The 13,485-nt window shown below is 32.5% G+C and overlaps 1 protein-coding gene across 2 annotated transcripts in view; it reads right to left on the bottom strand.

Annotated features, from left to right (window-relative positions):
* Positions 1–9,978: 9,978 nt before the first annotated feature.
* Positions 9,979–13,485, bottom strand: part of LOC306877210 (ubiquitin-conjugating enzyme E2 E3) — a 38,936-nt gene continuing 35,429 nt past the window's right edge. The window contains exon 6 of one of the 2 annotated variants that reach the window (XM_079428806.1): positions 9,979–10,865. In XM_079428806.1, the coding sequence (XP_079284932.1) occupies positions 10,768–10,865 (98 nt within the window). In that variant the 3' untranslated portion in view covers positions 9,979–10,767. Of the gene's footprint in view, positions 10,866–11,747; positions 13,228–13,485 lie in introns of those variants that run through there. The other variant, XM_079428807.1, reaches the window with a different exon arrangement.

Here is a 13,485-nt window from a genome sequence, read left to right as displayed (position 1 = left end):
GTAATTCGTAGCAATAAGAAAATTAAGGTTAAAAATATAAAATTTTGAGAACATTATTAAATAAAGAAAATAAATCGTTTTAATATAATTAAATTCTGTCATGATTTACTCAAGTTATTCCAAACTTGTATGACTTTATACTGCGGACCATAAAAAAATAAAATAAAATAAAATAAAATAAAATAATGTATATATTGCATATAATTAAAGTTGCTTTATTTTTATATTAAATATAAATGTAATATAATGTAATGCAAATTAATTAAAATATTAAATAACAGTGTTTGTTTATCCTTTTGAGAGTGTTCCTTGTAACTGGACACAAAATATCAACCAACAAATATACGACAGCGCTTTATATTTATAAATTATTATTTTTATATAATAATGTATAAATGTAATATAATATAACAAATTAAGTAAAATATTAAATAATAGCGTTTTATTATCCTTTTTGAAGCTGGAAAGCATCAGTCCACATTCATTAAAAATTAATTTTATTTATTTAAAATAATTTGGAGGAAAATACAAATATATATATAAAATATAATAGAAATGCAAGTAACTTTGGATAACATTTATTTTTTTAATAAACAATATAAATAAAAAAACTTAAACCTTAAATGCAGTGTCGCTTTTGACAAAAGCGCCTGTCAAATGAATACATATTCTCCTTTTGTTTTCTATAGAACAAAGCAAATCAGACAAGTTTGAAATGACATGAGGGTGAATAGTAACAGATTCATTTCTGGGTGAACTATCTCTTTAAAAACCTGATCATAAGTGAATGAAGGCTGACAGCATCTGGGAAGCTGGTAGTGCTGATGGATCCTGCACATGGCTGAGGTAATCCATGAAAACCTGTTCTCTGTAATTGGCAGGATAGTGAGCTTCTCTCAGCCCTGAGCTGTGGGTTTATTTATCTTCATGTGATTATTTGTATAATCCTGAGCTATTCTGGGGCAAGTGGCTCATCCAACGTTAAGTACAGCGTGAGTCACCTGAGAGCGGACTGCACTAATTTAAAACACCAGCTCCAGTCTCTCGGTGACCTGAGGGTACAGTCCACTTCCTCTCAACGTTTATGAGGTGAGGTCATGAAGGGGTTGGAGCATCTTTTCTGTTTATGTCCTGTAGGTCTGAATCATGCATAGAGTTAGTCATTCTTTAGTTATAGTCTAACACAACCTTTCCCCCCAAAATGGCCCAGTGGTCTCATTCCTTATGATGGAAACCATCTGCTTTCAGTGGTTTGATGGGGTCACGGTGGTTTAGTGTGCTAATAGTGCTGACTTATTTGACAAAAAGCATTTATAGAGGGGGGAAACTCCTTCAGTCAGAACAAAAGCAGGCAGGGCAGAAGCACATGGACGTTTCTGTCCTTATTTGGACATGCAGGCGTTCCTCTTCCAGCTGCCCCGTTTGGATCTGAGATTCCTGTGTGATCTGAGCTCGACTCACACGCTCCCAGCTCTACATCAGGATACACTCAGGATCATTCAAATGTCTATTTCTTATCTTTCACATAATGGTGGTCTGACGGGTCTCTAATGCTCACTTGCTGGATTATTTCTGAAGGCCAGCACAAGAATGTGTGCAATGCCTGTGAGAGGAACCCTACTTTTTGTCTCGCTTCTTTTCCTGTGCCTCGTTTTTCTTTTTAGTCATGTTTTTGGAACATGTTTGGTTCCCCGAAGAACCTTTCAGTGAACAGTTCCTAAAAGAACCATTATATTCTTAGTGTAAAGAACCGTTTAATAATCTAAAGAATTCTTTTCCACTATAAAGAAACTTTTGTGTAAGAAAAAGATTCCGTGGATGGTTCTTCATGAAACCATCAATGCTAATGAAGAACCTTTCATTTGAATTATGTCATTTTTATACAATAATGTAATGTTAAAAAAATGTTTTTTGCATAATCAATCAAGTAAATTGTATTCTAATCAAAATTAATTAAATTCTAAATTAAATTAAAATGTTATTTCATACAAAATATTTTTTATTTTATTTCATTTTAAACAAAAATAATGTGCTAGTAAAAAATAAATAAGTGTACAAATACAATTTTGCATATTTCAAATTATATGCAAAATAATACTTGTTTTAACATATGATATAATATGTGTTGTATTTAATTTAATTAGTATAAATAAATAGCATATATATATATATGTGTGTGTGTGTGTGTGTGTGTGTGTGTGTGTGTATGTATATACACACACACACACATACAGTATATTATTTTTCTGTATTTCAAATAATACATAATTTGATATATACACACACACACATATGTATATATATATATATATATATATATATATATATATATAATTTTTTAGATATAAATAATAATAAAAAATAAAATATTACAAATAATATATTCAATAAATAATTTCACATTTATATTAAATTCTATAATTATATATATATATATATATATATATATATATATATATATATATATATATATATATATATATATATATATATATACATACACACACACACACACACATACTTTATTTCTTTATCTTTATTGTAACTGGACAGAAAAGTTCAACCAGCATTTTATTTAAAATAATGTGCAGGAAAATAAAGCATTTGTATCAAAATATTTTTATATAAAAATACTACTATTATATAAATAAATATTATACAGAAATTCATACCTTGAACATTTCCATAAAAAAAAAAAAAAAAGAAGTAATTTTGGGTGAACTGTCACTAAGTGACAACACATTGCACATTTGGTCAAAATAAAGCATATTGCAAAAGTTACAAATCAGATAAACTAGGTGAAAGGATCCAGAGTGAGCTCATGTAGTTAAAGCAGACTCACTCATATGACACTGTGACTTTTCCACTTTATGATGGACGGCACAGGAGCACACAGGCTTGGAAACTCCCACCGTAAGACAAAGACAGAAACAGAGAATGAGAGACGGTGTTGTTGCCTTGTTTTAAACGCCAATTAAGGGCTAAAATAATTAGGAGGAGACTGTCTGCCGACTGGTTCCTCACCACCAGCAATCTGTGTGTTTGAAGCCCAGATGAGCCCTTCTGCAAGCTCTCACAAAGACCCATTGTTTGGCAAATTCTGGACAAATGTGCCCTGACTAATTTGAAACATACTCTTTTAGGAATAAGATGCACTGGCTTTGAGTCAACAACAATGGAATCTGACCACAAGAAATCACTTTGGTGTTAGATGATGTTTGTTAGCAACACAGATGCATTCTGACAGTTCATTTCTGAGTCTAAATTCCTCAAAGCCTGAGGATCCGTGTAGGATGGCCGATAGTTGGTAAGGTTATGCAGATGGACAGTTGTGTGTTGTGTGTGAGTGGAGAAGTGAGAGAGGTTCACTCTCACAATAATGATGAACACAGAAGGTGACAGAAACAGAAACGTTTCTAGCATAAATCTGTATTTGTATATTGTAAATATCACAATACATTAAGAACATGTCCAGGTCATGCCTTAAATTTATTAATTATATTATTAAAATTGATTTTTTTTTTAATCTTATAGTGCATGGGGATTAAGCTTTTTACTGCACTGTAAAACAATTTTTTTCAAAAATTAGTTTCAACTTAAAATAATTTGTTACCCCCGCTGACTTAAAAATTTTAGTTTAATCAACTAGAAATTTTAAGTTACTCAATGTTAATTTAAGGGACAGCTGGAATATTTTAGTTAACTAAACGAAAAAATTTTAAGTCAGCGGGGGTAACATTATTTTAAGTTGAAAATTTTTTTTACAGTGTGTTATGAAAATGTAAATAATGATAATGAATAACAAAATTCATGAAGTAAAGAAAAATGGAAAAGGTAACAAATATACCAAGATGTTATAGTTAATAGAAAGTATTACTTTTTTTTTATTTAATCATTATTTAAATGAATAAAATAACGTCATATAAAACATGTTATAATATTTATGAAAAACATCTTTGTGTTTTCTGTTTACCCAACAGCTAGTAAAAAAATATAATGACATATTGGGAATTACGTGATTTACTGTTATGAAAATAATGTCAGAGTGCAAAAGAGTCCTAAAAATAGGATGTTTATTTTATGCAAATTATTTAATTTTAGTTTTTTTTTTTTTTTTTTTGAGAGGGGGGACAAAATGAGATCTTCAATAGCTACACAAATTTAATAAAATAATAGGAATTAAGTGATTAATGGTTATGAAAATAATGTCACAGTGCAAAAAATGTCCTGAAAATAGTTTTTTTAATGATTGTTATTATTTTTACTCTTTTGAGTGTGCGGATGAAATGTGACAGACACATTCTCGAAGGGTTTTTTGAGATTCACTCATTTGCTCTTCGCTAGAATAAAAATGTCTGAATTTTTTTTCTTTCATTCGAAACCTTCTATGATAAACATCTCTATCAGTGAGCATTTTGCCAAGAATCTGAAGGAGCATTTCTAATAGTTGCGCTGATGGTTTTTTTCCTGGCAGATAGAGAAGGGGACGCAGGCACTTTTTAAAGTTGACAGGTTAACAGTGCAGTAATCCCAGCAGCAGCTGCGATCTGTGGAAGCATCTAGTGTTGGTGTGTGACTGCTACAACTGCCATTACAATAACCTCCCCGAGGAGCTACTTAGCGAGCTATCCGAGCATCATCATGAAGACAAAGGCTCTCCGATTTGTGGGCCAGAAGCCTCACACACGTGGAATCAGTGCCATCTGTTGGCTGCGACAGCTTTACACTTAAAGCTCACCCTATCAGCCAGGGAAAGATGGGAACAAAAGCATTAGGAGTCTTAAAAATCATGCCAGTAGCACATTATATTAAATATATAAGGAATTTGCTAAAGAGGTGCAGATTTCAAGTCCAAAATATTTTTTATATAGTTGCACCATAAAGTCAAACCCAGAAATATGTACACATTTACCAAGCTATCTACATGGGAACATAGTAATGATGTAAAATAAACATATTTATAATTACTACACAGTTAACCTAACCTAATTTCTTCACTACAGATAATCATTTTAAATCATTTATTTATATTTTTTAGAATCAATTTTCTTATGGTGTCCTCTGAAGGAGGTTTAGTCAGATTCTAGGAACATTTTAAGCAGCTTTAATAAAATAATTTTAGAAACCCTCACCCTCTATGCAGTCAGCTGTCTCAAAACACACGGCTGATCTAAATATTATGATTCTGGAACATACTGGTTGGAGTGGGAGAGTTTCACACCTCTGAGTGCCTAAAATCAGAAGACTTGTTAATGAAAGAATGTGGTGAGACATAATTGGGATCTATAGGGATTGTATTTCATCTCGAATTGCTCGAGATGCTTGTGTCTTGAATACGGAGTATAAAAATAGAGTGAGGAGTATTATTGATGGAACGCAAAACTTTTAAGGTGTCAATACAATATTATGTCAAATAAAAAGTGCAGCCAACTGTACTTACCTAACTGACCATTGTAAAATTCAAAAGGAGCCCAGGCTTGCAATTATATATATTTTTATATATATATACAATTTTATATAAATTTGACATTATTTATTGAATGCATTATTTATAATAAATATTATATTATTATATATTATTCCTTTATTATTTCATTATTTAAAAAAAATATGAATATATTGTGCTCATTTAGATGAAAATTTCAGAAGGCATTTAAAGGCTTTTGCGTTCTATTATATATATTATATAAATATATATATATATATATATATATACACACACACACACACACACATAAAGTATATATATATATATAATTTCTTTATTAATTTATTATTTAAAATAATACATTTTAGAAAAGTAAAATTTTTCTAAGTTTTCTAAGCCTTTTTCTAAGTTTACCCAACAGCTAGTACAAAAATATAATGACCATGGAATTATAATTTGGAATACAGAATAAAAACAAATTATTATAATTTATGATTGTTTTGATCTCCATTCCAGTTCAACATTTTGGGTTAGTAAGGATTTTTTTTTTGTTTTACTGTTTTTACTTTTTTTTTTTTTTTTTTTTTTTTACATTATTTCAATGTTCAATTGTTTCAATGCAGTTCATTTGAACTTTCTATTCATCAAAGAACTCGGAAAACATCAATCATGTTTCCATAAAATTATTAAGCAGCACAGAAACAGTATTTTAGAATGATTTCTGAAGGATCACGTGACATTGAAAACTGGAGTAATGACTGCTCAAAATTCAGCTTTGCATCACTGGAATAAATTACATTTAGACATATATTAAAATAGAAAATTGTTATGTTGAATTGAATAAATATTTCAAAATTTTACTGTATTTTTAATCAAATAAATGCAGCCTTGTTGAGCATATGAGATATCTTTAAAAACATAAAAAAGACTCCAAACTTTTGAACACTAGCTCGTGTATAAAACCATCATAAGACACTGCTAAAAGAAACAAACACATTTGTGCAACTGGATTTTTGGCTCAAACATAGCATTTGTCTTAGGACAATTACATTTCAGATCTCTATAACACTGAGCCCCCCCCCATTTGCTTAATGAAAAACCAACAAACCGAACCTGATTAGCACTCACTCACATCCAGCCTAATTTGGACACGCTTACAGCACTCAAGAATCGTCTGCGGTGCGAACGCTGTGTGGTTCGGTGAAGGCAAACACGCGGGTCCTTGAAAAACAAAAGAGGAGGCTGGGTCGTCTCAGCCGACCGGGACCCCGTCAGAGGGCCTCCATTGTCAGTCAGGATGAGGGCATTTAGCAGCACCCATACTAATCCACGGCTCACTTCATCTCAATCAAGTCTTTGTGTTCTCCACTTGTAACCGCGCACAAGAGGCCTGTGACGGCCCGATCGCCGCCCCTGGAGTTCACAGGCTACAACACACTTGAACTCAACTCCTCCACCCCTTCCTTTGTCTCACAGGTATTAACCAACACGGCCAAAGAGGGGTTAATAGGCAGAACACTGCTTATGAGAATGTAATGATAGCTTAAGAAAATCTGCTTAAAGCATGTTAACCCTTCTTATAAAGTAGAGTCTGTTCTGATTGGATGAGCCATACAGTACTATGAAACAATTATAAAGGCACATGTGACTGAACATTTATGGCTAATGAACTATATCAGTGGAAGAACTGCTTACTCTGATCATAATAACATTATTAATAATAAATAATTTATTCATTATACACTAATACTAATATAATAAAAACAACAACAAAATATTCAATGTTCAATAATAATATATTAATAATACATAATATTGTAATAAAGAATAATAAATAATATTATCAGTAATAATAATTATAATTAACTAATTTAAGATTTAATATATATAGTTAATGCATTCAGTATGAACTAAAATTAACAATATTTTTTCAGCATTTATTAATCTTGATTTATGTTCATTTCTAAAAGATACATAGCCTTTCAACTATATTAGTGGAAGAACTACTTACTCTGAAGATGATAACGATGATGATTTATTAACAATAATAAACTAATTCAACTAATATAATTCATTAATAATAATATTAATATATTATTGCTGAATCATTAATAACAACCGCATCAATATTATATTAATAACAATAATAATAATGATAGTAATAAATTATTATTATTTTTATTATTTATTGTTAATATATTATTGATGCTGTTGTTATTAATGATTCAGTAATAGTATTATTTTATTCATATTTTACTTTAAAATATTTAATATTAACTTTTTGTTGTCATTAAATTAAATTGTAGAATAAATATTATAAATATGATTATAAATAATCATATTTTTAAGTGACCTTTAAACTGGATGTTGCTGTATAAGGTCGCTTATTTTTCATTTATGATGCCTAATGCATTCATTTTAACTAAATAAACTATGCTGGTATAAGGGGTTGCTGATAAATGTTAAAATTATGGAACAATGTTGTCTTATTCTCCTCTTCTCTATTTCTATTGTTTTATAAAAATCAATAAGCCACTTGTGAGCGTCTGTGACGAGGCAGTTTTGTGTCTCTATAACGCACAGCCTCCAGTGGGTTATTGCTTTGGTACACTTGATTAAACTATAGGACACATCTGAGCACCACGAGCAGAAAACAGATCCCACACAAAACATCAATGATGCCACACAGAAACCATCATGTAAGAAAATCCTCAACCATAACACCTCAAGGCCAAGTAGTTTCTGTAGGGATGAAGCGAGGTTAGTATGAGATCTCATTTTTACTTCAACAGACAGAACTCTCGGCCCCGAGCGTCCCCTCTCATTATTGACTGAATTTGAGGCTCTTTATGACACTGGGCTGTGTTTGTGATCGCTTCATCAGTATTCCACCCCTCTCAGCACTCTTGGACAGGGGACTAATCTTTTCCTTACTGCGTTATTTCTCATTCGACTTGCCGCAGGTCATTTATTGAGACCCCTCCCTGATGGGATCAGTCAAATGAATAAATAATCAAAGGCAAAGAAAATCTCAAATACAATCCATTTCTAAACAAAGGAGGCGCGAGAGGAAGGGACGTTATGGTTTGTCTCCCTCATGTGGCCAAGATCCAGTTCAGTCTCCAACAGGTCCTTCATTAACACAAAGCTTTACAGATAAACTGCATTCATGCAAAACATTAGGTTTTAACAACTGGAATTTGTGTCTTTGCAATAAAATATTATAAAAAACGCTAAACAAAACTATTTTTATTTCATGTATTTTTTATTATTATTTAATTTTTGTGGAAAATAATATTTTATTATAATATTAATATGTTATAAATATCAATATGTGGTAACCATGATGAAGAGAAGAAAAGAAAAATAAATAATTAAAAAATAAATAAAAACCCTTTTTTTAAATAGAGTAAAATAACGATGTATCTCTACATGCATACACTTTTTTTTTAAAGCAGTTTTTTTTATTCGACTGGGACTCATCATCACGTATCATAAAACGGATGAGTAACTGACAATCGAAAACCAATAAAATAATCAATGCCTACACAACAAAAGATTGATCTCCATCTCCCTTGCAGCTAAGTGTGATTAAGAAAGGTGCCACCAGGGGGCTGCAAAGATTCAAGTTTGGTCAGACAGCAGTTGGCATTCCCCTGCCCTCATGGGTGTAAATCTGACACTATCAACACAGGTCAGAATGAATCTCACTTCAACCACAGCGAAAGAGACCTGTGACGAATGATCTTTTGGGAGCGACCCTAAAAAATCTCGTCTCACTCGGACTATAGAAACATCCAGAAGGCAGAGCCAATATGAATGTGAGATGTGCACAGGAGACCAAGTGACCCCTCATGGATGCCAAAAATGACATAACAGTGCTAATGAATGTCATACCCACGTGTTTTGTGGAGTTAGGGAGTCCAAAAGTCAGTGCTGTGGCCCAAATATTTTAAACTGTGATGATTGTTAATGTTTTTCAATGAGATACAGAAAACGATATTTGCATTTTTTTAATGCAATTACCTACTAAATAAATAAATAAACACCAGAATGAACACAAAAGTGTGGAAAAAATGCCAGCTCAAGCTGTGTTCCATTATTTCATATAACCTTGTTAAAAATCAGACACGTGTAGCTGTGGGTTTTGTAATGGGTTAAAAAAAAAATCCATTCATAAATATTAGGAAAAAAGGTAAAAATGATCCAAATAAGGCCCTTTAAAAACAAATTATTTAAAATAAAGAAATTTGAGATTTCTCCACGTAATTAAAGCCTATTATTTAAAAGTTTGGGGTTGGTGAGATTTTAATGTTTTTGAATACATTTCTTATTATTGTAAGTGTTGAAAACAATTGTACTAAATATTTTGTGTAAACCATAATACTTTTTTTCCCAAGACTCTTTGATGAATACAAAGTTTATAAGAACATTTATTTAAAATCTTTTGTAGCATTTTAAATGACTTCATTGTTACTTTTGACCCATTTATTGCATCCCAGCTGAATTTCTTTCAAAAGAAATCAAAATTGAATGGCAATGTATTATTTAGTCCATCATTTATGATCCGATCAGACCTTAATGCAGGCGTAAAGAGAGCAGCAGACATCATTTGAGAAAACAGCACACACAAACACCTCACCCAGGGGACAGTTTTCTTTTTTATTGTGTTGGAGGAGATGTTACAGTGGTTGCTCATTTCAGCAGAGCTACAAAACGTTCAATGAGATCGCTTCATTACAAACTGACAAAGGTATAACAGATTCACAACAGCATGTACCACAGAACTGGAAATGAGTGTGGGTCTCATATAAATGACAATTTCTAATAATCTACAGCTTGTTTTTCTTTTTTTTTCTTCTTTTTTTGTCGTTTTCTTTGACTTTATACAGATAATGAATTAGGCTAAAATGCACCATAATATTTGGTTGACTTTAGGAACATTTTCCTTATTACATCACAAAATACATTTTTTATATCCCAAAGAAGCAAGACTTGCAAGTAGGCTTTTAAACAGAACTAAATCTACAGCTACAAAATTCTACTCCGGCAGCCTTTACACCTTGGCGGGTCCTGTCTGCGCTCCCAGTCCGTATCGGGCAAAAACACGGGGTAGAATCAGTATGGCATATACACAGAAGTCCGTATTGTAAAGGCTATAAAGATTTGTTGCACGTTGTAAAGTTGCCTCTCCTGGATCTTTACACTCCTGCGGGTGATGGGGAACTGGGGCAGAGCTGGAGAAGAGTGCGGGAGGGAGGGGCAGACAAAGGGAAGCCAGGATGAAGGGGGTGGTGCACAGGTGGGGGTGGATGGGAGGGCGAGCGAGCAGGCGCCGTCTATGTGGCGTATCTCTTGGTCCACTGTCGAGCTATCCTGTCATGCTCTGCTCTGTTGGTCAGGTACTGAGTAGCTATGCTTCCCACCAGAGGATCCGCTGAGAGACGGAGACAAAAAAAAAAAAAAGAAGAACGGAAAGGAAAAAAGTGAGACATTCTCATACCCGGGAGTCAGCGAGAACACAGTATTCTGAAAGACGCAGACAGGCCTGCGCTGGGAAGGACACAGAGAGAGAAGCAGTGGGAAGCGAGCCATCGTGGAGAGTAAATGAAAGAGCCGTGTGGGATTCAACAGACACATCTGTCATGTGCTGACACAACAATGTCAGAGATGTTTTCGAGACAAACACCATGACGCGCTTTACAGGATTCCAAACTGTAGGCCTCTTCCGAAAGGTCTGGTTTTCCTTACTCGCGACAAAACCTTCACTTCAAGCAACAACACCTGACTAGAAACATGCAACATGAAGTCCTCAGCTTTAACATCACATGAATATGATCAATCTTTTCAGGATTCAATGAATCCGTTTTTTTTTTATGTATAGGCAGTGTTATTTTAGTATTATTTTTATAATTTATTAATTATTTTTATAATTTAAAAAAATTTTATGGATTCGTTTAATTTCACATTTTTTTGATTAATGAAAATGATTTTGTTAATTTTAGTTCAAAATAACACGGCTGAATTTAGAACGATTTCAGTATTTCCATTTGATTTTAAGGTTAAGAAACAGTAAACTCCATGCTGGCATAACAGGTATTAAATTAAATAAATAAATATTTTTGAATCGTATTTTTATTTCTGCTTTCTGCTTCTGATTTTGTTCGTTTGGGGCTAAAATGAACCTGACTAGAAGCATGCAACATGAAGCCTAAAGTTCATACTTCAGCTTCAACTTCACATAAATATGATAAATAATTATAGTATTTATTAATATTTTGAATTAGCCATTATTTTTTTATATTTTCACTTTTTAGTCATTTTTGTACTTCAACTAACACTTGCCAAGTCAACATTTCTAATTTTCATTTGTCTTTTCATTTTAGTTTTTTAATGTAATATTCATCAGACAAGTGCTTTTCATCAAATATTTCAGTTTTTTTTTTTTTCAATTAATGACAATTATTTTAATAGTTTTACAAAATAACAACCCTGAATGTAGGATATGGTTTTGGGCCAAGATTCTTTAAATCAAACAATTTTCCTTTGATTTTTACGCAACAGTAAACTCTGGCATAATGGATATCTAATTAAATAAATAAATACATTAAAGTTCTATTTTTATTTATATCTTTATTTCTTCTTCTGATTTTGCCCATTTGAGGCTTTGTCAGTGTGCAAATGAATACTGGTTGGTTCCTTGGATTGTTCATGGTAAGCAACAGGTTGAAATAGTATACAATATATATCAGGTTTTCAAACTTTGCTTTAGATAAAAACTCAAAAATGGATTTAAAAATGATAGCCTAGTGGTTAGAGCGCTGACATATAGTGCAACTGCACATCTGGCAACCCGAGTTTGAAGTCCAGACTCGTGTTTCTTTGCCAATCCCACACTTTCCTGTCATTCTCTACTGTCCTGTCCATTAAATAGAATGAAAAAAAAAAATGGATTCAGGGTTGACTCTGCTATAAAAAAAAAATATTATTTGAGGGTGTTTGTGAAGTAACAAACCAGCACAATTTAATAAAAATACTGTATGTTTTAGAGACAATGGACTGTGGCTTTAAGAGCATATTGGTTGATCTTTATTTAGTATAGAACTTAGGAATGTTCTATTCGGCACTGTGTATATATGATATGGATGAACATGAATATTGTCGAAAGAATTTATTTCTCTGTGTTTCTTCAGAAGTGTGCAGATCTGCTCCTGGAGGCATACCTTCCTGCAGAGTTTAACCTTTGAATTTAATTATTTAACACACCTGAAGCAGCAAATCAAGGTTTTTAGGATTAATAGAAACATCCAGGTAGGTGTGTTGGAGCAGCTGAACTCTGCAGGAGGGTGTCTCTCCAGGAGCAGGATCAGACACCCCTGCCTAAGGGCCTTCAGCGAAATAAAAGTATCAAAAGCGCAAATTAACAGGAAAATCCACATGGTCCGAATCATCTAATCAAATAATTTTATTTTTATCTGGTGGGTGTAGACCTTTTAGCAAACCTGAGTTATGCAATGAAGCATTAGGTGAGGTACGAAATTAGAGCATGAACACTGAAACAGATGTTCTGCAATTACTGATTTGTAGATAAACAAGAAAATTACAGATTTATTTTTTTCTTCTGATCTCAATAGCATCTTTGGTACTACAGGTGGCTGTGACATAAAGAATACAATCTGCAATGTTCATAGCTTGTCTTGTTCTGCATAGAAGGACCAGAATTAAAGGGATAGTTCACCCAAAAATAAAAATGAGTCCTCATTCCCTCATAATCATGATATTCCAAACCTGTCTGGAATCTGTGGAGCACATAAGATGATATTTTGAATGTCAGTTGGATCCAAACGACCGGATCCAAACGAACTTCTCATGAAAAAATTCAACCTAAAACATGAATTTGTTCTTAATCTCGTTAAAAGATATTTTTGAATCAACAAAATCTGTGAATTACAATTACAACAAATATTTCACCAATATCTTTCCTGTAGTGAACGAGGCCCACTGAGTTTTACAGAACAAAGTGCATTTTTGGAACGAAATTAGGGTGATTAAACGAT

The sequence above is a fragment of the Barbus barbus genome, assembly GCF_936440315.1.
Source record: "Barbus barbus genome assembly, chromosome: 11".
NCBI lineage: Eukaryota > Metazoa > Chordata > Actinopteri > Cypriniformes > Cyprinidae > Barbus > Barbus barbus.
Note: the sequence above shows the minus strand (reverse complement) of the source record. Positions and strands in the feature narration are given on the sequence as shown.